This window comes from Centroberyx affinis, unplaced genomic scaffold (genome assembly GCF_046629955.1).
Source record: "Centroberyx affinis isolate AG114_WGS23_722 - 3 ecotype Tasmania unplaced genomic scaffold, CSIRO-AGI_Caff_v1 ptg005958l_1, whole genome shotgun sequence".
In the NCBI taxonomy this organism is placed as follows: Eukaryota; Metazoa; Chordata; class Actinopteri; order Beryciformes; family Berycidae; genus Centroberyx; species Centroberyx affinis.
The window spans coordinates 1-26,716 of NW_027283028.1; the positions used below are offsets into that span (position 1 = coordinate 1).

Below are 26,716 nucleotides of genomic sequence, written 5' to 3' on the forward strand. Positions count from 1 at the left end.
TATATATAGACAGTATACACACACACACACAACATATATATATATATATATATATATATATATATATATATATATATATATATAATGTGTGTGTGTGTAGTTTCTTGAAGGTTAAATGAGTGAACTAGTTTTGATGGCTCTTCTCTTGATGTATGTGAAACTATATTTTTATTCAAGACAAATACACCATACAAAAGTTTCACCAAATCACATGATACTTTATACCAATGTAACTTGGAATCCTCACCACAAAGAAAATTGGACAACACCTGTCAAAAGTGATTGTATATCTTTTCACTTATTGGTCATAAAAACAAATGGAGGTTCACAAATAATTTCCTAAAAATTATTTTTATTTTGGGACTGTAATGCACCAATAAACTGTTCAGAGTGAACCCCACTTTTCAACTACTGACCACAGGGAAGGGCTCCTAAACCAAACTTTCATCCTTCTCAGAAGAAGCAGTTTAGTAAATATAAGATGGATTGTGCGTTTGAGTCTGTATGTCAATTCATGAAAGTAGCCTAAACCAATGTTGTGGTTTGTGGAAAGCAAATAGGACACCGTCTTACATGGTTTCAATGCTAAAGAGATTCTGCTTAAAATTAATCAAAATTAAGCAAAAAATCTTTAAAAACTAGGTGGTTTCGTATAACCATCAGGGGTCTCCTGGTGTATGACGTGAATTTGGGACCACTACACTTTATCTTAAAAAACATTAAGACCATTAAAAACAAAGACATTTTCCAAACTAAGTGTTGTAGTATAACCAACTGGAGACCATTGATGTGTGAAGTGATTTTGGTGACACTACACTGTATAAGAGTGAAGTTATTGAATATTTTTCTCGATAAAAATTCCCCCAAATTATGCAAAAGCACATTTTTCCAAACGTGTTGTAGTTAAGTGTTGTAGTATAGTCCTATGGATGTGGGGATGAATGTTTTATTTGTTCTAGTTGTCTTGTGAAGTGGGGTCCGAAACCTGCGTCCTGATGGGAATAGTTCATATTGGCTGTTGAGTGGATGAGTAGTGTCTTCTATGATCCGGTTTGCCTTGTGTATCACACGTGATTTGAACAGTGATGTAATGTTCTGGCATTTGATTCTGCAGATTTTGCTTTAGATATTAATGATTTTTCTTATCTTGTTTTTATTGACTTGTTTTAGTGTTAAGGAACTAAACTATAAACTATAATTTATAGTATAAATAAGTATACAAATTTGTATAAAAGTTATACTATAAAATAAACTTAAACTTAACTAGGCGAGGAATCCAAAGTGTGACTACCCAATTTAGCTACCAGCGTTTGATAAATGAAAACTTGCATCTTTAGGATTTCCTTAATTTGTGGCCTACCTGGTGTTTTTATCTTCAACCAGAGCCACATGGCTGTTTAGTTTGGCTGCTTAGGAAGCTGTTTTAATTGTGTCACCTCAAAGACCTGACCACAAATCCCAAAGACTAAACTAGCAGTGGATATGGGGACAAATGCATGAAACTAATGGAGAATACAGTGGCTGCTAGCTTAGTGTATCTAACATATTCCTTTCATATTCCTCATCCATTGTATCTTCCCACTGAGCTCTACAATGTGAAGAGGCCACTCAATGTTGGACCACAATACCAATCTGCTGTTTCTCTCTCAGTTTGCAGAGAAATATGGAAACATTTTCAGCCTTCGACTCTTTGGTGGAAGGATTGTGATAATCAACGGGTACAAGCTTGTGAGAGAAGCCTTGGTCGAAAAAGGGGAGGATTACACAGATCGCCCTGTCATACCGCTGTTTCAGGAAACGTTTGGGAATAAAGGTAGTGTGTGTTGCATTTTGTCTGAAAATGTTGCCAGTGATTGTACCTAAGTCTACTCAGGACAGTAGTATCAGATAGGACCCAGAAATACGTAATGTGTCTATTATTGATTTTAAATAAAATTAAAAAGTTATTGGAAAAAATTGCCTTTGAGACCATCTCAAGAGTACTGTTTTATATTAACACCTCTTTTGTGCTTGCACCTCTTTTGTGCTTGCTTTCAGTCTACGCTGTTTTATGTTCCCAACAGGTTTAGTGGCATCAAATGGCTATCCGTGGAAGCAGCAGCGGAGATTTGCTCTCCATACACTCAGGAACTTTGGTGTGGGCAAGAAGACCCTCGAACCATCCATCCAGCAGGAGTGCCATTATCTGAATGAGTCCTTTGCTCATCAACAAGGTATTACACAAATGGTGGAAAACACTGTCTCAGGAAATGCTCCAGAATCTCCTGTAAGTGCTTAATTGGTTAAGACGTGGGAACAGGGCTGACCAAGGGAGATACATTTACATCCTTTTCATGGTCAACAAACCGTTCTGTGACCGTGCGTGTCCTGTGGATGGGAGTATTGTCATGTTGGAAAATTGGACCATTTGACATTTTCTACTGCTTAGTACACCAATGCTTGTGTTCTTTGTACCACTTCACTTGCAAAGGTGTATTTTTATGTGTAATAAGGGGTTTATGCACTGTAACCCAAGTATCCCTCTCTATGAACTTTTATTTCATGTCAGTGAACCTGTAACCATTGATTATCTACCCTTGGGTCAGGAGCATTATACCAAATTAACCACACCTGTGTGGGGGCTGCGTCACCAGCAGCACACTATATCTCTGCTGCGCACCCACACAATCACTCTCTTTTTATCCTCCTGGTCGGTAAGAGCATGTACTGAGAAGTCGTCACAAAACTTGTTACTTTCACGGTTGTTTAGCTTTCTTGCGGGCTGCTTTGGGCACCCCGGTGGCGTCCCGTGATTGCGCTGAGAGCGCGGATATTGAGTGTTTGTTTGTTATTACCTGTTTTGCTGCTGTGATTTCTTTCTTAGAGGGAAAGAGACGCGCTTGGATTCGCGCTGGTGAGTGAGAGAGAGGGGGTTCTTTTCTCTTTTCTTCTCTCTTCAACCATGTGTGTGTGTGGGGTACATATCGGGCTGTGGGTGTTTCCCCAGTTGCATTGATTTAAAGGGGGATTGCCTCACTTTATTTTTGCCCTGCAAAAAAAAAAAAAAAGACCCATACATATACGCATTTTTGCTGGTAATTTTGTTTTGCTAATTAACAGCTGGAGATGGCATCCCAGGAGGGTGATGCAAGAGATAGTGGTCCGGACGAGGTGATGCCGCCGGGCCAGGTTGAGGTTCCTCCTGATGCAGGTGTACTGGCAAAGGGGAGGAAGTGCTCCAGGAAGAGGAAGTGGACAGAACCCGTCCCAGTCTGTGATCCACGGGTGGACCTCATGCAGAGGCAGTTGGAGGAAATGCGTAAGACCATAGAAAATATGGCTGCAAGTCAGCATCAATTGCTTGCGCTGCAGAGTGGGAGGGGTCAGGGTCCCCCCCCCTAAGTGTACTTGGAGGGTCTGATAAGAGACTTGGAGTCCAAAGACCCAGTGGACCTTATGTCAGAGATGGCAAAGGTCATTGATGTGGTGATACAGGGTGCGAGTGCTCAGGCTAGGGTCTTGGGTAACACTCTAGCCCGGTTGACCCTAGCTTGGAGACACGTTTGGATGAGCCAGTCTGCTCTGGTGGAGGCGGACTGGGCTGCTGTGTTGGAGGCTGGTATAACCCCCGGTGAGGTGTTTGGGCCTGCAGCGGAGGCTGCGTTGGATGAAGCCCAGAAGGTTAGGGTGAGGGCACAGTCTATCCATCAACCGGCACAGTCAAGACCCCCATCTCGGGGATCCCAGGGGAGGCGTGCTGGCCTCCAGCGGTCTAGCTTTGCAGAGCGGGGCCCTTCCCGGGGGTCTGGCAATTTCAGGCAGAGTTTTGCCCCACAGCAGGTGCAAGGCCGCCAGCGCCCCCGCCCACGCTCTAGGGAGCAAACCTCTCGTTCATCCTTCAAGCCGCAGCAGCGTACCTGACGGTGCGCAGCCTCTGGCGCCGGCTTTTTCCGCTTCTCACCTCTCTGCCTGGCGTCAGTGCACTTCATGCGTGATCAGCACCCTGGAGCGCAGATACCGCTTGCAGTTTGCAACCAGGCCCCCTTGTTTTCGAGGCGTTCTGGAGACCAAGGTGAGGGACAAATCTCGTTCTGCTGTTTTGGCCAACGAGATTTCTGCATTACTGAAAAAAGGTGCAATAAGGCCCCTGTCCCAAGGGGAGATGGGACAGGGTTTTTATTCGGGTTATTTTCTGGTGCCGAAACGGGACGGGGGGGTTCCGCCCCATCCTCAATTTAAAGCGGCTGAACAAGTACCTCAAGGTTCTTCCCTTTCGGATGCTCAGGTTGAGAGCACTCTTTCAGTCTATCAGGACAGGCGACTGGTTCACAGCAGTGGACCTTTGCGACGCATATTTCCACATCCCCATTTTTCCAGATCACAGGCGGTTCCTCAGGTTCGCCTTTCAAGGAAGAGCCTTCGAGTACACGGTCCTTCCATTTGGCCTGTCTCTGTCTCCACGCACCTTCACAAAGTGTATGGATGCGGCACTGGTCCTCCTGCATCAGGTAGGCATACGGATCTGCAACTACCTGGACGATTGGCTGGTGCTCAGTCAGAGAGCCAGGCTCGAGCTCACACAGAGGCTGTGCTGGCTCATCTCCTCTCCCTTGGGTTGCATCTGAACCCGGAGAAGAGCCACCTCAACCCGACAAGAAAAATCAGGTATCTGGGGCTTATGCTGGACTCTGTGTCAATGAGGGCGTGTCTGACACAGGAGAGGAGGGGAGCAATTATGGAGTGCATTGCCGGCTGTGTTCCCGGCAGGTCAGTGTCAGTGGCAAGGTGCCAGAGGTTGTTGGGCCTCTTTGCGGCGGCCGCCCAGGTCGTGCCGTTGGGCCTATTGCACACTCGCCCCCTTCAGCGGTGGTTCATAAGTCAAAGGGTGTGTCCAAGGAAGGACAAATCGAAGTTGCTTGTTCTGCCTCAGAAGAGCCGAGGGGTCCTCAAGTGGTGGAGCCGGTCCTTGGCTGTCAGAGAAGGGATTCCCCTGGGCCAAGGCTCCTCCAGGGTGACCATAACCACCGACGCCTCCCTCTTAGGCTGGGGTGCAGTCTGGGAAGGGAGGTCCGTTTGGGGGCACTGGGGTCCTGCGCAGCAGGGGTTGCATGTGAACCTCCTCGAAATGGAGGCAGTCAGCCTGGCTTTGAAGCACTTCCTCCCAGCTGTGTTGGGATGGCAGGTGTTGGTGAGGACCGACAGCACTGCAGTGGTGTCTTACATAAATCGGCAGGGTGGGGTGAGGTCCCTGTCCCTGCATGCAAGAGCACTGCAGCTCCTTTTGTGGGCGCAGGCCCACGGTGCCTCCCTGAGGGCTTTTCATCTCCCGGGGTCTCAGAATGTGGCAGCAGACCTCTTGTCACGGGGTGGTCCCCATCCGGGTGAGTGGGGCTTGCACCCACAGATTGTGGGGAGAATTTGGGGCCGCTTCGGGAGGGCAGGGGTGGACCTTTTTGCTGCAGAAGGCAACACTCATTGCCCCTTGTGGTTTTCGATTCAGGGCCCACCAGGGCCACTAGGGACGGATGCCCTGAGTCTTCCATGGCCGCAAGGCAGGCTATATGCTTTCCCCCCGCTTCCTCTCCTTCCAGCCTTGCTGGCAAGGATCAGATTGCTGGGAGCTCAGGTGCTCTTAGTGGCCCCGAACTGGCCACAGAGACCATGGATGGCAGGGATCGTGGAACTGCTGGAGGGCAGCCCATAGCCTCTCCCAGTCAGGCCGGACATGTTGTCACAGGTGCGAGGGCAGATTTGGCACCCGAAACCCCAGGTTCTGAGCCTTCATGTGTGGCCCTTGAACGGCAGCGTTTGCAGGGCCTCGGCTTAGGCAGGGATGTAATAGACACTCTGCAAGCCTCCCGGGCTCTCTCCACCAGACTGCAGTATAGCAGCAAGTGGAGAGTGTTCAGGGATTGGTGTGCTTCTACTGGGGAAAACCCCACGACTTGTGGCATCTCTGTGATCCTGTCTTTTCTTCAGCGCCTTTTCACCATGGGGCGGGCAGAATCCACACTTAGGGGCTACCTGGCCGCTATCTCTACAGGTCATGATAGGTGTGATGGGGTGTCCCCTGGGGCTCACCCTTTGGCATCACGGTTTTTGAAGGGGGTGAGGAGAAGCAGACCGTCTCGGCGGCATCTTCTCCCCACCTGGGACCTTCAGGTGGTGCTCAGGGCTCTTTGTCTGCCTCCTTTCGAGCCTTTATTAGGCCTTGATCTTTGGCTTCTTTCTTTGAAAACAGCCTTCCTTCTGGCTATTGTTTCGGCCAAGCGGGTGAGTGAGTTGAGTGCTCTGTCTGTGGATGGGGCTTGTCTCAGGTTTGGGGAAGGAGATGGGTCGGTCTATCTCCTTCCAAACCCAGCTTTTCTGCCTAAGGTTCTGACACGGGGATTTGTTTCTAAACCCCTGGTGCTGAATGCATTTCATCCTCCCCCACACCCCTATGCGGAGGCGGAGAGGCTTCACAAGTTGTGCCCGGTGAGGGCCCTTAGGTGCTATGTGAACCGCACCAGGTCCCTTCGGTCCTCTGATAGCCTTTTTGTCTCTCACGGGGGACAGCTCGTGGGCCCTGTTAAGGGGGGCGTCGTTGGAGGACATCTGCAGTGCAGCAGGTTGGGCCTCGCCTTTGACCTTTACCAGGTTCTATCGTCTTGATGTGGCTTCCTCATCTGTTTCATCCTCAGTTCTCGGGGTGGCAGGAGATGGTTGATGTCATCGTCTGCGATATGGCTGTTCAGTTTTTTCTATGCCCAAAGAGTGTAGCACCCATGGTGGTGGGGCACATGTTTTCGTGGCAGCTGGGGCTGTTGTTTTGGTTGACTTTTGATTCTGTTTCAAATTCAAGCCCCGTATTTTCTGTTTTTACGGCACAAACGTGTCTGTGTTGAGACACTGTTTTTATGTTGCAGGATTGGAGAACCCTTTTTTTTTTTAAGGCAGGATTGATGTTGTATACATGTCCTTATGGTTGTAATAAATTTATTGAATGCACCAGTACTGGGTTCTGTGTTTTTCTGTTATTATTGCTGAAGACTGAGTGTCATTCACTTCTTAATCCATTCATTCTGCTGATGGTTCTGTTGGCCTGTTAGCGTTCGCCACTTCACTCTCCTTGTGACTAATTTGGTATACGGTAGTCAATGGTTACAGGTTCACTGACATGAAATAAAACGAACGTTTATGTTTGTAAACACGGTTTTATGAATGAAGTGAACCTGGAACCATTCATTGTCACTCGGCAGTGGAAGGTGGGCTCTGGGCTCTCCCTTCTGAGTCGGCTAAAAAGAGAGTGATTGTGTGGGTGTGCAGCAGAGATATAGTGTGCTGCTGGTGACGCCGCCCCCACACAGGTGTGGTTAATTTGGTATAATGCTCCTGACCCAAGGGTAGATAAGCAATGGTTCCAGGTTCACTTCATTCATAAAACCGTGTTTACATACGTAAACGTTCGTTTTCAAGGAACTGTTCTTGATGAAACTACCTGCTCGCACTTAGATTGACATGCATTTGACTGATTCAGAGTGGAAGACTTGCATCTCGCACCAATTCATGGGCATTGTGGCTTGGGAGTATGTAATTCTCTCCAAAATTGCGCCTAGTTGATGATGTATTTCCCTCTAATTTGCCAACATCAATTGAGCCTGATCCTTGTCAAACAAGTTGAGCATTCTCTAACAGTCTCCCCTCCATAGAGATATAACACTAGAGGAGACATGTCATAGAGAATTCCTATCCTGGAATGGGACCATATGGCAGCCATCTTACCTGGGTCAACTCAGTTGGCTGTAATTGTAATCAATGGTGATAGTGCCTTATGCTGCCATTATAATTCTAATATTTTTTTATTGAGACATCACCACTATTTTTAATTTAGCTCACTGTATGCAAGACAACTGTGACTGTCTAAAATGGTACCAAACATGAGCATTTTTTGTAGTTTGTAGATAAAAATAGCTAAACTATGTTAAGTAATTCTGTTTTCAATCATCTTCTGGAAGTATTTTAATGGTGCATTTACTTTACAGAAACTATGAATCCTATTTTCAAGAAGACTTTATAATTTTCAGATTTCTTTGGTACTCTTTGGTACTGAGTAGTTGTATTAAGAGTATATATGAAAATCTGCTTATTTGTAATGTAAAACCCCCAAATGATCTGTTGTTGTAGCAATAGACAGATGTTGGCAGCAATTAAATATCACCATCACTGAAACACACCTAACAATACACCCAGATAAAATATACAATAAAAGGCAAATGTAATGCCATTAAGTGGTTAGTGTGACAGCTTTAAGCCAATTTAAGCAGGTAATAATAGACATAGCCCCTCACTTTTTTTTTAAACTTTATTAGCAGGACATCTTAGCCTACAATTATGATTACAATCCATAAAGAAATAATTTATATAGATGCCATCATGTAAACAAGTAGGCTACTACAGTAAAAACAAACATCTCGACACTTGAATCAACTAAAAATCCACAGTAACCTATACAGATATGCAAATAAATGACCTCTCTGTCTGCCACCACACGCCACTATGTGTCACTTCCATCATTAAGGTGCGTCTTGGCAGAAATAGCCTGCAATTAATTTTTTAAAAAATCGGTGCATTTTCAGCAGCAGTGCCGCTACTGAGTACTATACAAATACTATAGAAAACACTATAGAACGTATTTTTAGCATGGCGGGTCATGACTTTACGGTGGCGACCTGCCACAGTAGAAGGGGAAACACTGGTTGGACACAATGCTGTATGATGTGTGCTGACTGTTCTCAGAAACAACGTGTTTGTATGGCAGCAGAGAGCTAGCCAACTAACATACAGCTGAAATGTAAGGATTGCATCCAAAAGCCAACTAACGTTAGCTAACGTTAACACATACCATTACAAACTATTTCAAATAGAACTTCAGTCTGTTAGCTACTACTAGCCGGAAATGTTGTGTTTTAAGTTGTGTCAGTTAAATTTAGCATATAAGACATATCTTCTACTCTACTGACGTGTGGAAGGTGATGCCAGCTTCTCTGGTCTCTTTGGTACTTTTAGTGCAGCAGTTTGGTCCAGATCAGGACCACAGTTGTTGCTTCCCATAGACAGCTGTTGTAGTTCCAGGTAAACTGGACCCAGGTAAGATGGCAGACGATTATCCCACGATTATCCCACGCTTAATGACGTCATGTCTAGTGTTATATCTCTATGCTCCCCTCTCTCAAATTCACTGAAATCTCTTCTTTGAGCTGTGGTAGTCAAAATATTGGATACTTGGGTCTGCCCAGCATTTTTACACATGACTCTAAGCATGATGGGATGTTAATTGCTTGATTATCTGAGGAACCACAACTGTGTTCAAACTCAAATGTATACTTAATTTTGGCAGTTAGCCGTGGTATGTATTTGTTATATCTACTTGTTATGATCATGCATAATCAATATAAAATAGTGCTTTTCCTTGCTTGTGGCCCATCATATGTTGTACGTTTTGACCATTGGCCGTATGTTTCACAATGTTTGGGTCTCTTTCGCATTTTTCAGGTGAGCCCTTCAATGCCCAGCTGCTGGTGAACAAGGCTGTATCCAACGTAGTCTGTTGCTTGGTGTTTGGGGATCGCTTTGAGTACAGTGACAAGCAGTACCAGTCTATCCTTCAGGATTTCCATGAGTTGTTGTACTTAGAAGGAGGGACATGGGCACAGGTGAGCCTCTAAGTTACACGGAAGGACAGGCATTATGAGGATTTTTTATGTAAATTTAATGCAATAAAGTATAATAAGATCATTAAAGGCTACACCAGGCTATATCCAACCTGACCACAGAAACTGGCAATGAGCACTGAATGTTGAAGATCCCTGTGTGCAGCTGAGTTGTGCTGTCTAGCAGCAGCCGGCTACTGCTGCACTGTAAAAAAAAAACCTCTAAAAAAACGGTAATATTCCGGCAGCTGGGGTGCCAAAAAAATACTGTAAAATAACGGAAAATAACTAACTCATAAAAATACAGTAATTTTCCATAATTAAAATACAGTTTGTAGCTTTAATTTTACATGAGACCTTGTATACTTTTTGGCTTTTTTAATGTTTAATGAAGGATATTTACACCTATAAAAACAATGAAATTACCTATAAATATGGTCGAACACTGCTATAATACAAATAATTAGGCTTAAAATTGCAGAAGAGTGCTGTTATTAGTTGGGTTTTATTATATAATTTTATGTCAAAAAGCTTGTATATTTAATACATATTTAATGTAATAAAATGATATACCACCCATAAAACATTTGATTTACCTTTTAAAAAACGTCAAAACACCGTTGTAAAACTGGTAATCAGGTTTATAATTACAACAATATACTGTTAATTTTAGATCATATCAAGTGTAATATGTGTTTTTACATGTAACTTTACATAAAAATCTTGTATGTTTAATAGATCTTTAATGTTAAAAAAGTATGTCCACCTATTAAACCAATGGATTTGCCTTTAAAAAAAAGTCCAAACACCATTATTACACAAATAATTATGATTATATTTACAACAATATACTGTTAATTTTAGATCATATCAAGTATAAATTAAATGTTTACATGTGATTTCACAGAAAATCATGTGTATTTAATGGATATCAACTTTTAAAAAAAGGAGCTACACCTATTAAAATATTTGCTTTACTTTTTAAAAAATGTCATAACACTGCTGTAATACAGATAACCACATTTATATTTACAATATTCTACTGTTAATTTGAGATCATATGAAGTATAACATGTGGGGTTTGTATGTATTTTTACATAAAATCTTGCAAATTTAATGGGTATGTAATCTCAAAAAGAATATATTGACCTATAACAAATTGGATTTACCTTTAAAAAACAAACACTTTTGTAACACAGATAATTATAATAAAGTTTATAATTACAAAAATCTACTGTTAATGTAAGACCACTTCACTTTGTCACTTGTTTAAAACTACAGAAAATATTTGGCCTCCAATCTGACATTGTGGTTGAATGACATAAATTATAGAATGATGAGATTTAGCTCACAATACCATAACAGCTCTTAAACAATCAGGACACACTTACTTCATGTTCTCAACATTTATTTGATTCTGTTGACCAACAGACCAGAACAGTTGCCCCTCTTGCAACATTCTTGCTTACAAAACTTGAAATTGTGTGCAATTTCTAACAATTTGTTGTACGAATGAAAATACTCTGTGCCAAATGGTTTTTAAGGAGTCATACAAACAAAACAAAAATTTAAAAAAACATCTAGCAAATAAACCAAGGGTACCATAAACAACCACACTGAACACGGCAAGGCCACCTGGGGCCTGTACTACGAAGCAGGATTTGGGGTTAGCGAGGTAACTTCACCCTGGGTTTTCAGTCTCACGAAGGTGGTTCACTTCTTACCAGGGTAGATCACCATGGTAACTTATGCTGCACGGCTAACCTGCTCCGGAGCAGGTTAGGTTCAGGGTATCGGACCAAAATGTATGAAAGGCCCGCCTTCTGACCAATCAGCTCAGGGAAACAGGGAGTCACCATTCATACTGGATCCCGATATGGACAAATATACAAATGGAAATCACAATAAAAAACAGAAAAGTGTTTGGCTATTTTCGAATTAACAGACAGTAAGAAGTGCTGTTCGCATGGCGACGTGTTTACAGACCAGTAGAATGACGTTGTTTTCCATGATAACTTATTCGGAGATATAGCAGGTAGGCTACTTAATTGACCATATTATTAATGGAAGTTACTGTTGCATATATTAATTTCGCTGACTTTATTTAATTGGGTTCCCGACAGTGTTTGGTTCAGTGTCGGCTATTTCATATTCCATTACCGCAGCCCCAAAGAACATGAGGCCGACTTTATGAATAGAAAATCTTTTTACAGCCTCAGTGTGTCCACAAACTATTTTATCAATGAAAAATATGCCCACTGTGTCCTAATGACGGGGCAGTTCCTCCAGTAATCCTCTCTAGCTTGGAAGCAGAAACAACTTTTACTTTTCGCGCTTATGTTTTGTAATGCTGACAGTTATTCATTATAAGAATTTGTTCTTCTTGAGAGAAGAACCCAATGTTAGTTGCTATCCATTTCTTTCCGACTGAAAATGTCAGCAGGAAATATTAGGGCTTATATCATCCTGCAACAATCTAATTTCCCCACGGGGATCAATAGTTTCATCTTATCTTATCCGAATTGTCTGATCTAGATCTGTCCATGTTGCATGTGATTGGCTATTTGTTACAAACCCTGCCTCTTTCATGTGAACGCGCCCATAGCTGGATAGGTAAATCCTGGGTTGACAGAGCCAGTTGATAACCAGCTACATGAGACCGGTTATCAGGATCGTCAATGTTAGCTTTAGTTAAGCCGGCTAACTCAAAGATACCCTGACTTTGTTGAACTTGCTTCGTAGTATAGGCCCCTGGTGCTGCAGACCTCCAACAATTGGCCGCTTGTGGGCACATAAATTGTTTCAATCCAGGTACAGTTTACAGCAGGTCCCTCCATTCGTAGGCCGCAATTTTTGTTATCAGGGAAAGAACCTTTGGACTGACCGCCAGCTGCTTTCTGGAAGCATTCTTCTCCACTTTCGATCCCTTGTCTGGATTTATCTTGAAGAGGCATCTGTCGAATGAAATACAACAAACAACTTCATTAATAAAATGTGGACTCTACTGTAATATACTCTTTTCATATATTAGCAATAAAAGAATTGAATTAAGAGATAATTGCAGATAACGGGTTGGGTGTGGTCTTTGCTGGTTTGGGGTGGGAACAGGTTTTTACAACTGAACCTGCGCAGGACTCCAAACCGAGCACCTGGAGGAAGCCTTTGCGAACACAGCAAGAACATGTAACCTCCATGTAAAGCCCCAGTCTTTCAGTCATATGAAAATGTAGGTGGACAACATTAGAAAGACCTTTGAATATAATGCAATCCAATTAAACACCAGCACAAACTGCAGCCTTCAAAATTGCAAATTGAATCAACATCTCTCCGACATAGGCTGAAAGGTAGGTAGGGTTTATTGCAAGGCTGTTGTATTGGATTGCATTAGATTATAGATGGGTAACTATTTTTCTGGTCATTCTATATCTGTTTTGATATATAAAATTGACTTCTGCTTTCTTACCTCTGCGAGGAGAGGAGAGGAGGAGAGAGGAAACAAGAGAGAGGAGATGAGGAGAGGAGAGGAGAGGAGAAGAGAGGAGAGGAGGAGACAAGGAGAGGGGAGGAGGAGAGGAGAGGAGAGTACATCTACATCTAAAGGAGAGTACATCTAAAGTACATCTAAATCCGATACAACTCCATCTAAGTCTACAAAAGACAGTTAAACCTGCCTGACACAAGTCCACCTAAATTTGACAAACAGATCTACGAATGACAAAAGCGGCTCAGGATGTGCTAAAATGGCCACTGTACTACAGGTCCTGCATGCACAAAATCAAAACACCAAAACAAATCAGACGATGGCGTATAAATCCAACAATAAAAAAATTATTGGTGAATAATCTATGATTGTTGATTGCATTGTGCTTACCTGTCTTAAAGCTAGGTAGGTAACTTTTCATTGGTTTAAACTCACGGACCATTAATATCAATCCAATCTGAATGCATCTGGCTTACCACCTCAATCAATCAGGAATGAATCACGGGAGATTTGGAGGCGGGATTTGGTTTTAGCAGGGAGGGAGGGGGGAGATGTTAACATTCTAATAGAGTTCCTTCTCTAATGCTAGTAATTCCTCCACTTCCTGAATGGAGGGATTACTACCCAAGCTTTAAACCAGATATAATAAAATAATTAGTGTGCATGTAAATATACAGAATGTTATATAACAACTTACTTGTCTCCTCTGTCGAGCCTTCTTCTTCTGAGCCTGCTGCACCCTCTCCCCCAGGTTCTGAGGCAGCACAGATGTGTAGTTCCTTCTGACTGTTTCGTAGTAGGTTGCACATGATACTGGAAAAAATACAAAATCACAATGACAATGCAGGCAGAACCTTTGTAATTTCATAATTTAAATGTGGTTAGATTGATAGCCCCAAAAGAGAACAACAAATGAGAGCACTCAGGGGCACTGCTCAGCATGTGAAATAGGGGTTATGCCCTAACCCTAACCCTAACCCGGAGGTCAAACTGCATATATAATGTACATCGGAAATGCTCATCTCTGGCAGCTCCCGAAGACACTGTGAATAAAACAACGCCATATCCACATGTAGCTGCTACAACAACAAGCTTTCGGAAAAACTGAACCGGAAACTAGTAGATCTGTTTTAACAGAATGCGGAAGTAAGTTGGGCATAACGCCTTTTGATTCACCACACATCTAGAGAGGACAATTATAATAACATCAAAATGTATTTTTATTCCCAAATTATGAACCCAGCTTACATTTTATGAGCACCTCAGGAACATCCAGGCTCTTTTTGACTTCTCCAATGATGCCGTAACTGCCACATTGGGATCTGAAGCTGAAAAGGACATTGGCATGGAAATAAATTATCTGGGGATGCCCGTCATGTACAATAAAAATGTACAAGGACCAGCTTCTTGACTTCCTATAATATTTCATACCTCTCGGATGGATTAAAACGCCTTTGATTTTCCTCTACCATTCAAGATATAATTAAATTATAAAATCATAAGTCATAGCTATTCTATACACTGTTGTATAAAAAAGTATTTACACATGAGGCCATGTGTCCAGTGGTCAAATCATAGCCATGAGGTTACAATAGCAGTCTCTACCTTCTCTCTCTCTCTCTCTCTAACGGTCAAATCACTATAATATGGCCAATCCATATTCCATAAACGCCGTACCTGTTTTACAATTGTTGGTGTCACGTTTTACATGCCAGAGTAGCTGTAGATGGCCGATGCAAAACATACCTTAGCGTTCCCTTTTTAAATAAGCTTTATCTGTTTAAATAATGCCATCAAAAACGGTTGCGGCTCGCCAGAGCAAACGGCTTCCTGCAAGCCAAATAGCACAGAAGTTGTATAGGAAAACTGTATGCTGAACTCCATTGAAACGGCTTCCTTTGTCGTTGTTAACAGTAGAAACAAATGCATGGCCAATTCACAACTCGACCCGAAAGATTTGCAGGAAAGAACATATTCTGTCAACTAAGTTACTTAATCTGCTTTAGTTGCTTGTAAATAGATTGATATTAATGTACCGATAAATTGACATTTAAATTTGGCGCGTTAATTTACAACAACATATCACGCCGCTATCAATGCATTATTACACATAAAAAGCTCCGTAGTCGACTTAAATCGTTTAAACAAATCATTAAATCATTAAAAAAAAATATGGACGAGCAAGTTGGGGTTTAGTTCTGCGAAAGCTTGGCTGGCCGTTACCGTTAAGCTAGCCTTTTAGTGGTAGGAGTTTGGCTAGCGCACCCAGCAACTAAATTAACGGATTTTAAACGAAAGTTGATAAAGTAGCTGTACAAACAAGGTAACCTTGGTCTACTGACTTACCGGTGACTTGCCGCAACTTTCGGCGATCGATCGGGCTTGCTTCAGTGGCCTTCTCGGATGTTCTGTCCTGTTCTGCCTCTCCAGCAGGTGCTCCCTTCAAAACAGTCCCACCGTCTGCGTTGCACTGCTTCAGAATGGCGAATGACGCGGTGAAAAGGCCAATAAATCGACATTTTCAGTGGTTGCTTTTTCTGTGTTCTAATCATTTTTGTGAAATGTATATGGTGTAAATAATTTGACGTTACCTTTTCATGACTGTCAAACAACAGTAAGATCCTTAAAATGTTTTTCTTGAAGTCTCAAAATGCTAGCATGAACCCTCTCTTGAATGGAAGTTTGCATGGAAGTTTGCTAGCTTGTTAGCATTTTGTGACTTCCAGAAAATAAACATTTTAGTAATGATGCAGGTCTTTGATAACCGTGAAAATGTAACGACACATTATTTACTACATGTCAGATAAATGATCAGAATACAGAAAAAGCAGCCACAGTAAATGTCTTTGTTGTTGTACCGCACGTTGTGGGCGTGGCCTGTTTGAAACGTCACGGGGCCTGTTTCGAACACATTTTTGGGGGGCTTGGCCGTGGATCGGCTACATTCCATTACAAATCCCATCAATCTGCCGTACAATGTGTGTGGACATTTCTGGTTTCTGAAATTCCCAGGTATCTAAAGCTGGGGCATGGGAGTAAACTGACCTGGAAATGTCCGTATACCCACAATGGAATAATCTGGGAAGTATCTGGGACCTGAAATACCTGGGTATCTTAAGTGGACAGGCATGTGCTGGGAGCTGTAGACATGCTGAAGTACAATATTTCCGTGGAAATTTCACGCCAATATACAGAATGTGATTTTTCACAGAAATGTGTATTTTCATCCATTGTTTTATGTGAGATATCTATATTATATCTAAAAAAAATATAACAACATAACTTTAAATATAATTCTAGTCAATTATAATATATAATTATTATATACATTAGTATTATATATAATAATTATTATAATTCAACGTTGAAGGTCGGTCACGTGCCAGCTGGGTACAGTAGCACTACTGCTAATGTGTTAACAGTAAATTACCGCGTTTTCAAAAAATACAGTAAGTTACTGTAAAAGACATATAAAGTCATGCACTATACCCATAATGCTATGCAAATTACAGTAACTAACTGTAAAGATATTTTATGGTAGGTTTATTGGGCATTTTGTGGTATTTAACTGTAGTAAGTACAGCAAAGGCTAACAGTGTGTCCACACCAACCGTGTTTTAGAAAATCTCTCCGACCACACGAGAACGCAAAAATGATTAATAAACGCCTCTGCAGCATTCACGTTGCGGAGCAGTTTCCGCTCAAATGCCATTATCTCCTCCGACCCCAGTTTGAACAGTCATATCGGAATTCATGCAACTTTTATGTCACTCTAGATCGACATTCCTCACAATTCTGCGCTGGCAGGAGTCACTCAGTGAATACAGACATGAAGACAGCTGCAATGGAGGTAGTCAGTGGAGGGACAGTGAGGTGTTAGACCTCATAAGTATTTGGGGTGACACTTCTGTACAAGCAAAACTTGAGGGGTCGTATCGTAACCAGTCTGTGGTTGAAAGCATATTGAAACAAATGGCCGAACGGGGCCACAGAAGAATGTGGCTGCAGTGTCAGAGAAAAGTTAAGAGCCTTAAAGCCAAGTTTTAGGTTTTCGCTGAATTCGCTTCCACTGCACATCAACTTATAAATGAAACTGTAAAGGCTGACTTCAGTGGCCTCCATGTTTACTTCTGTACGAGAGCGTGCTGCATGTGACGTCTTTGTTATTGTTTTGCGCATGCGGGTCAGTTTAGGACCGTGACCAGTTCACACTGGAATCTGATATTGGCCACATTTAAAAAATAATGTGAACAGCCAAACAAAAAATCAGATCTGAGCAATAAATCCGAACTGAGCACTAAGGCTTGCAGTGTGAAGCCTTAGTGCTTAATAGAGTGGCCTTTGGGATCAATGAAACAGTGGCATGCCATTGTTCCGACGGCCCATTATTCTGAAACCCCAATAGTCCCGAAAAATGGCCACCCATTGGACCGAAAGCCAACAGCCCGTTATCCCGGAGGTGGTTGGGTTGAGGCATGGGGTCACTGAGGTTAGGGTTAGAGCAAGCTTACGTTCAAGGCTGTCAGAAGCCACGGTTGTGGATGGAGCCTGGCATGGAGTTTCCTTTCGGACGATTGGGGTAGTCCCCAGTGAAACATCTGCCATCTTTCAATGTTATATGATGTCAGCCTGGGCCAATCTATAGTTTTGGTGTGAATTGATTAGGTTTGGAGATGTCTTGTGATGTGCCCGAAAGCATATAACAACACAATGGCTTGATCTCTTTCCTGAAATCATCACAGCTAGTCAGGATAATCCACAGACCCAATTATGAATGATTATGTTGAGAGTTATTTTGATTGTTACCCACTAACAAACAAGTGAAGGGACACAGTGATCATAAGCAAGATGCACGTGCTTGTGACTGCAACAATTTCTTTGTGCACAGCGACACAAAGACACTCCTCAGAAAATTAAATGTGAGACTTAATTTTTTTCTCAAACAGTCTTGGTCTTTGGCAAATGTATCTGCAAAACAGTTCAGTACACAGTGCAGTCCAAATCTAAATCATTCATATTAAGATATTATACAATACTGATGCTGTTCAAATTGACTGATTTGGTCGATCAACTAGAGAGAGGAGAGAGAGAGGGCTACAGAGAGAGAGAGAGAGAGAGAGAGAGAGAGAGAGAGGGGGGAATTAGTTGCCTTATGTGGAGAGACGTGTCTGCTAACGTAACTTGAGAATGAGAAATGGATACGGTAGTTTATGGTATTTCAGTCCGATTAGCAGCCAGGCCTGTGAATACGAGGAAGCCTGTTGGCCACAACGACAACAGTTAGCAATAGGGGCAAAAACATGTGCAGCCAGAGTCGGCTGTAGGCTACCTCAGCCGGCCAAAACGAGCACCTTGTCTCGTTAACCATTAGGACACACATACTATAAACAAGGTTAGGGGCTAGTTGCAGCAAGCTAATCTAGCGTTAGCATTAGCGCTAGCGCTAGCTAAGGTTAGCTCCTCTGGTTCACTTGCGGGCACATCTCCTGACACGAGACAACCTGTAACATGGCAAAACTCGAAAAGTACTTTGTTGATCAGGGACTCTTGTCACCATGAACATTTCACTTCTAACCCCAAATAAATGGAAGGGAGTTACTGACTGATGAGATGAAACATTTCACGTTCTGTCTTTGCACCTAGTCTGGTAAGTCTAGTCTTGTAATCAGCTGGGGTTGTGGCAACCTAGAAAACCTAGAAAACCTGAACAACGACACTACAAGAAATACTACCTCTCTGGAGGTTATAATGTCCTATTTTCCTTGAGAACAGGCTACCTGATAATGAACAGTAAACGTTAATGTTTACAGGCAATTTTAGAGGCATTTTACATTTCTTTTTCAACCTCATTAAAGTTGTGAATACCTGTCAGTTAACAATAACTCTATATAGAATAACAGAATATGTATTTCTATTATTATTACCTTTCTGTAATTTTACCACTTTTGGTAAATTATTTACTATGTTAATCTAAATTTTAAAAGTTACAAAACTATAATAAAAGTCACCATCTGTGAAATTACAGTAATTATGGTTGTTTTCAATGATAAAAACTGTATTTTGACAGTTTGCCAATGCTTATAGATATTAAACACTGATAAAAACACATTTATTCAATGTTTTTGCTGTGAAAACTTCCATAATTATACAAGATATCTGTCAATTAACAAACAAATCTATGTAAAATTACAGAACCAATACTTCTTTTACTGTTAATTGACATTAATTGTATCTAATTTTAGAAATTTATTTACAGTATTAAACTTGAATTTAACAGTTTCATTTACTAAATAAAAAGTAAATATTTGTGAAATTATGATAAATTTGCAAACGTATTTTAACAGTCTTTTTATGTGAAAAAAACTAAATATTCTTTAAACAAATGGAAATTTTATGGTTATTCACAGTTACAGGTTTTTCATGTTATTTTACATTAGACATGTAAATTCACAGTCTGTTTTTGTAATTTTACTGATATTTTGTGTATTTTTAAAATACAGTAAAAATCTGTAAAATAAACAGGAAAAATTCTGTAATACTACAGATTTTTTTTACAGTGTGGGTAGTAGTTTACCTTGTTCTGAGATGAGTGAGCTCTGATGGGAAGCAGTCTTGCTTTGCCTGCTGGAGGATAAGGTTCTCAGCTTCCCGGTAGTCACTGGCAGAGGGTGTGGAGTCAGCTGCCTAGTGTAGGTCTGGGCGGTGGCTTAGAGGAGATCTACTAGGGAAGTGAATGATCTGATATCAGGTACCATATCAGGTATCTTGGAACTAGGACTGAGGGTTGTGAAGTTGCAGATTGTTGCTTTTTTGAACTCTTCACTGCCTAGATAATTAGCTGGTGGAATTTCTGGCCACTGATCTGGCGCCTTGTGAAGGAGGGTAGGTCCCTGGTACCAACGACTCTGTGCCCCTAGCTCAGCCAGTGTCATTCCCTTAGTTATGTTGTCTGCTGGGTTGTTGGCCACGTACCGCCAGGTTTTACCATCAGTCCAATCCTGTATTTCAGCCACCCGGTGCCTACAAAGACTTTAAATCGTCAGGAATCTGTTTTAAGCCAGGTCAGCACTGTAGTCGAATTGGTCCATAGGATGACTTGGATGGGCAGAGTGAGCTCTGTGGTGGGAACTGAGGCCAACTGTACCCCTGTTAGAGCTGTACATAGGTCCAAGCGAGGGATGGTCCTGTTTTTAGGAGCCACATCATGATCTTGCAGTGAGGAAGGCTACCTCAACTTTACCACTCTTCGGGTCTAAGGTAGGCTACTGAGCCGCAGGCTTCTCTGAGGCATCACAAAACACATGAATGTCCCTCTGACTGCTTGGAGTGTCCAGTTCTGGACTGCTGTAGCATCTGGGAGGAGTGGGACAATTCACTTTCCCACTCCTTCCAGGTCTGAAGCAGGTCTTACGGTAGGTCAGGATCATTCCACTCTCTGTGCTTTGCCCACAGCTGTTGCACCACCACCTTAGCTGTTGTCGTGAAGGCAAGGCAAGGCAAGGGAAGTTTATTTATATAGCACATTTTGTACACAAAGGCAATACAAAGTGCTTTGCATAAGGTATATAAGACATTGAAGGGCACCAGATAGCCAAGGGAATCGTATTGACTGGCTAATATTTTGGTGTGCAGAGTGGTCTGTGGGAAGGTAATGGTTCTGAGATTGTATGATAGTGTCAGATGGGCAGTGCCGAAGAAGGACTAGTGCTGACTCCTGAACATCTGGCTGGGCCTGCGCTATCCAGACCTCAGCACTGTCAGACCTGGCGGTTGAGGGAAGATGGATGATAACTGCTGGGTGGCGGCTTGCCTGCTGGCGCAGCTCAAAATCCCCTCCTGCCAGGAGTGCTTGCAGCTTGTCTACCAGGGTCCTTGCTTCCTCTTCTGATGACTCTGTAGTAGGTTGTCCACATACGAGTTGAGAACTGACTCTCGCAGAGAGAGAGAGAGAGAGAGGCAGCGACTTAAACGGCACAACAGAATCAACCTGAAATACTTAACATGTTTGTGTAATTTGAACAAACGTAAATTCCTCAACACACAACATCTAACCAGAAATACTTCACTTAGAGATGGGCTGGGTGGACTGACAGACATTATCCAAGAGTTTGACTTTACGAACTTTACGAACATGGTCCATTTTCCATTCAGTGTGACAGTATAGGAATTAGGCTACTGAATATAGGCAACTATTTTGTCTGCCACCAGATAGTGATGTTAAAGTTCTTCATCACAAATCTGTCACAAGTCTGTGGCTTAAGGCTATGTTGAACCTGATCATCCTGTGCCCTAAAAGAACTGATGGAAAGAATGAGTGGACAGCAGCTACATGATATGAATCTATCTGTGAAAGCCTGATATTGTCAAGTATATGCAGCCTATTGGCCTCCATCTGCGTCTGTTCAGTACAACTTTTCGCAGGCTGTTAAGGTGGCAGACTATTTGTCTGGGTAACTGTGTGTTTGCTCTGTAGATTTACAACATGCTGCCCTGGCTGATGAAGTGGCTCCCTGGACCTCACCAGAGGATATTCGTTCTGACGGATAAGCTGATTGCCTTTGTAAAAATTAGGATCAAAGAACACAGAGAAGACTATGACCCTTCATCGCCAAGAGACTACATTGACTGCTTCCTCTCAGAAATGGGAGAGGTGTGTGTGTGTGTGTGTGCATTTGCAAGCGTGTGTGTTTGCATGTGTGTAAGAAAATTTTGTTTAGTTGTATTGGGCTTAAAATTGTGTTTAATTGTGTTTATCTGTGCATTTTCTAATGAAATGGCCATGAATGTTGACAAGCCTCTGATTCTGGCAGTTGCTTTGTTGTGTTGTCAGTAGAAGGAGGATCTAGATTCTGGGTTTGATCTGGAGAATTTGTCTTTTTGCACCCTGGACCTGTTCAGCGCTGGAACTGAGACCACCACCACTACTCTACACTGGGGACTGCTATACATGATCTACTACCCACACATACAAGGTGTGCTTGTGTGCATGTGTGTGTGTGTGTGTGTGTGTGTGTTTGTGTGTTTGTGTGTGTCTGTGAGGGAGAGAGTGGGTGTAGGGTGGGTGGCAGATTCTGGGTTGCTTGCATTCTTCAAGGGTGTGTGGCTGTCATAGACATAATTTTCTCAGCAGCCATGTACGAGGGACACCAAATCAGACATTGTTTCCTGTTCTTTCTATGTGCAGAGAGGGTCCAGGCTGAGATCGATACTGTAGTTGGTTCATCCAGGCAACCCTCTGTGACCGACAGAGAAAACATGCCCTATACTGACGCAGTCATCCATGAGATCCAGAGAATGGGAAACATCCTGCCCTTGAATGTGCCCCATATGGCAAACAAGAACACCACGCTGAGCAAGTACACTATCCCAAAGGTACATGATGCACATGTGAGAAAGAATTGCTGTATGTGACAAGGATTGTCATCTAGGACACTGGAGAGTTAGTTCTATTTTTTGCCCATATTTCATTCGGCACCAAATGACAACCCAACACAACATAGATTAGGCACCATTAGTGGGTAAGTCTCTCTTCAACCCCTCCAGTGTTGAATCAACAGTATCTGAATAAATGCTCCCTTCGTGGGTATAATCCATCAGTCTGCAGCCTTTTCAGTACAGCCATACAGACACGCTCCCCTGGTTCAGTCCATGGGCTCCTCGCCCTTGTAGACCAGTGATGTCAGCAAAAGGTTGATTTTATTTGCTTTCTTGATTAATGCTCTAAACTCAGGGCACCATGATCCTGCCCATGCTGCACTCAGTTCTACATGATGAGTCTGTGTGGGAGACTCCACACTCTTTCAACCCTCAACACTTCCTGGACCAGGATGGCAAATTTCGGAAGAGAGAGGCCTTCCTTCCTTTTTCAGCCGGTCAGTAGTTACAGCTAAAAATCAATTACATACTGTTTTAGCCAAGTGATAATATTTACTCATTTCACTTCTATGGTGGATCCTTACTCTTAAAACCCCTTGCACCCTGAGTTTCCCCTAAATTTCTCCTTAAGTAGCTTCAAAATTAGTTTTGTTTTTTTCATACTGTATGACAATGTCACATATTCTGCATCTGCTCATTCCAACGCTTCATTGAAGCTGTAGCACGCTCATACTGAGTGAAATATTAAAACCCAAGATTTTTCTATGGCTGCACCATTACATCAAATGGAAAAAGTCATATTTGGTATCTTTGGAAACCTTGGGATCTTGACTAGAATTTAAAATAAAGTTCTGTGGGTTTGAACAAAGCTTGGCCACAAAATCGTGCATTTATAATGATGGTCCCGCCGGTTGTGAATCATACTGAACTAGGCGTATTATGTCTTCCCAGGTAAGCGTGCATGTCCTGGGGAACCACTGGCCAGGATGGAGTTATTCCTCTTCTTCACCTCCCTCCTTCAGAGGTTCTCATTCTCTGCACCCACTGGAGAGGAGCCCAGTCTGGACTTCAAATTGGGTGCCACTCACTGTCCCAAACCTTATCGCCTCTGTGCCATACCAAGATAAACCACTCACTGTCTCTGACCTGTTCTACCCCCTAAATCCCATGCTTAACAAAGAAATAAGACAAACGGCGCAGTACCTCGAGCAGCATAAACTTAAAAAAAAATATTTTCATTGCTCAAGGCCGAGTGGCACTGTGCTTTGTCATGATAAACCATCAATGTTCAAATCTTTACGAAAATTTTGATCAACATTCTAAATTTTATGTCTGTCAATTTACTCAAATACAGAAGTTGTTTTCCACAGCAGTTACCCTATGTTATACCTTGGAAAGGTCTTCTGTAATCTGTATCACCATGTTGTTTTTATGTCCTATAGTGTAAGCAAAACATAATTTGGAAACATTTTATTCTCAATAAACCTGTCCAATAATCCTGTATATAACATTTTTAAAGATGTAATAAAATCCTTGAAACAAAAGATTATGTCAAGCTTTTTTAAAGAATTATCACTGAACTAAATTCAGAATACACTTAACATTGTATAATAGATCTGTTAGACTCGTTCAGGCCAAAATCCAACTTGTACTTGAATGTAAATAAATTACCCTGAGATTCAGTTCCTTGTGCTCATTCTTTATCATAATCTGATAATGAAGAATTTTACAACTTCACTGCATTAGATTCAATAGCAGGCCTAAAAAAACCTCACTGTTTGAATGGCAGTCTCTTGTAATGATAATCTTGCAAAAGACCTCTAAAATCACAGTCTGAATGCTGTGGTGGTCATGCACACACGTGATATCCCACTTGGTGCTGTTCTTGTTCAAAAGCTTTGTGAGAGAGGAGTGGAGGAGCCTGAATAGCAGGCTTCAAAAAACAAATGTTACGTAACACTGGTGGCCTCTCTGTAGGGGAAAGTGGAAAACAAAGGTGGACCTTTAACTCTTCCAGTCGGGTTGTTTGTTCTATTTGGTGCATGAGTGTATGTGTGTGTGTGTGTGTGTTGTGTGTTAGGGAACTAACACACAGACAGATTAGAATAAATAAATTAACAATTCTAAGACAAATTCTTACTTAGTAGACACCCTCAATGCAATCAGCAAATTTTTTACCATGTACATTTTAGGCATATTTGCATATGTTTTTGAAGATTTTGACTTGTAGAGGGAATATCATTTTTAGAATTTTCTCCACCTATATAACTCATGTAAAGGTTAAAAATGGTACAAAATATTTAGTTGTCACAGCCTACTATCAGTGCAGTATCAGAAGCTCCGGCAATAATGTAATAAGCAATCAAAGGTCACTCTCTCTCTCACACACACACACACACACTATATAACATTTCCCGACAGCGTCGACTGGCCCAGTCGAGCACTCATGTTACGGCAGTCAAAACAGAATAACAAACACTTAACATCTGCTGCTCCTAAAAATAACAAATGGAAACACTATATGACGTAATAGCCCTGGAATGGATGGACGGGAGGAGTGTTTTGATATTTGTGTGTGTTTTCTTGTTGTGTGCTGATGTTTTGAAGAACAGAGTCCCGAGAAACTTTCCTCCTGGACCATGGTCTCTTCCTCTGATTGGTGACCTTCATCGCATCAAACCCAGCGAAATACACCTGGATTTCACCAAGGTAGGTAATGTTACTTAGTTCTGGCCTTCAGTTCTGATTCTGTCACATTTGAAGCCGTTATAAAATACCCGATAAACACTGCGACCATGTAGCGGAAACAGAATCAATAGCCTGCAATAGACACTTCCTGATGGATCAAGGTCATCCATCAATCCAAGAATGCCAAGTCGATATGGGTCTACAGAACTTGAATGGATATAAACGGTCTTTCACATTCAAATCAACGTTCCTGGATGGTCGGATTGGCGGCCATTTTTATGTGAGGCTAGCTTCCGTATGAACCGACTTCAAGTCACTGCAGGTGAGAGGTTCTACAGCAAGAACCAAAGCAGTGGAAAACTGGCATTGCAGCTGAATTAAGTTGTCACCCTGCTTCCACTGAGCTCTTTTACCAGCTGCTGCAGTCTTTGTAAGTAACGTAGGTCAAAGGTTTTGACATCTGTGCAGTTAGTGGAAGTGGTTAAAGCTGAATTCATCAGTTTCAGCCGATGTCCATTAGCTGGTTGAAGTTAGCGAATGCTAACTTTTCATCTCCACTAAAGCTAGGCTAAGCTATGTTAGTTTATATCATTTAAGGGGTTTAAGTTGATGATGCTTACCAGCTAGGTTTGCTAATATGCTGGTTTTGACGAGAAGAGCTAGCGAGAAAAGCACAATCTTTGATAGTGCTACGTTAACCTTGTCGCTAACGCCAGCTTTCCAGAGTTCTGGCTGTGAGACGAGTGCGCAGGGACCGTCTAAAAAGTGCAACACCGAAAAGAGGTACTACAAAAATATTCAATAACTTCACTCCTATACAGTGTAGTGTTACCAAAATCACTTCACACGTCAATGGTCTCCTGTTGGTTATAATACAACACTTAGTTTGGAAAAATGTGCTTTTGCATAATTTTGGGGATTTTTTATATATATATATATATCAGATATATATATATATATATATATATATATATATATATATATATATATATATATATATATATATATATATATGTGTGTGTGTGTGTGTGTGTATATATACATAAGTTTGTCAAAACAAGCATGAAGTGAAGCCAAAAAAAGAAACAAAAATGCTGTGCTGCAAAATTTGTGCAACTGAAATAAACATTTGTCCATATTTTTTTCATTTTTTGATTTTTGATACAGATCTCAAATATTTTTTTCCTTACAGATAAAAGTAGTCACCAATTTTCTTTTTCATGTGAAAATAAGGATTGTGGATTTATTCATTAATAATGTACAGTAAGATGTGTGGTATAGCTATTCAAGGAGTGTTTGTTTGCCATATTTATTTTTCAATTTTCATATAATTTTAACTCATCAATATGTTGTTTCAGAGTCTCAATTCATGTCTTAAGGCCACTGCTTTGAGTGACTGAATTGTTTGTGCTGAATGTTTTTTTTTGCCGTGAATTTGTTATGTATATAAGGATGTATATAACAATATATATATATATATATATAACAATATATATATATA

At 41.7% G+C, this 26,716-nt stretch overlaps 1 protein-coding gene across 1 annotated transcript; it reads left to right on the top strand.

The window, feature by feature from the left end:
• Window positions 1-1,685: 1,685 nt before the first annotated feature.
• LOC139668022 (cytochrome P450 2J4-like) lies at window positions 1,686-24,156 on the top strand. Its single transcript, XM_071547497.1, has 8 exons — window positions 1,686-1,813; window positions 2,038-2,213; window positions 9,514-9,674; window positions 21,626-21,802; window positions 21,986-22,124; window positions 22,337-22,524; window positions 22,883-23,024; window positions 23,479-24,156. Exons 2-8 carry the CDS (start codon window positions 2,051-2,053, stop codon window positions 23,652-23,654), a joined length of 1,146 nt encoding a protein of 381 aa, XP_071403598.1. The 5' UTR covers window positions 1,686-1,813; window positions 2,038-2,050; the 3' UTR covers window positions 23,655-24,156.
• Window positions 24,157-26,716: the final 2,560 nt, after the last annotated feature.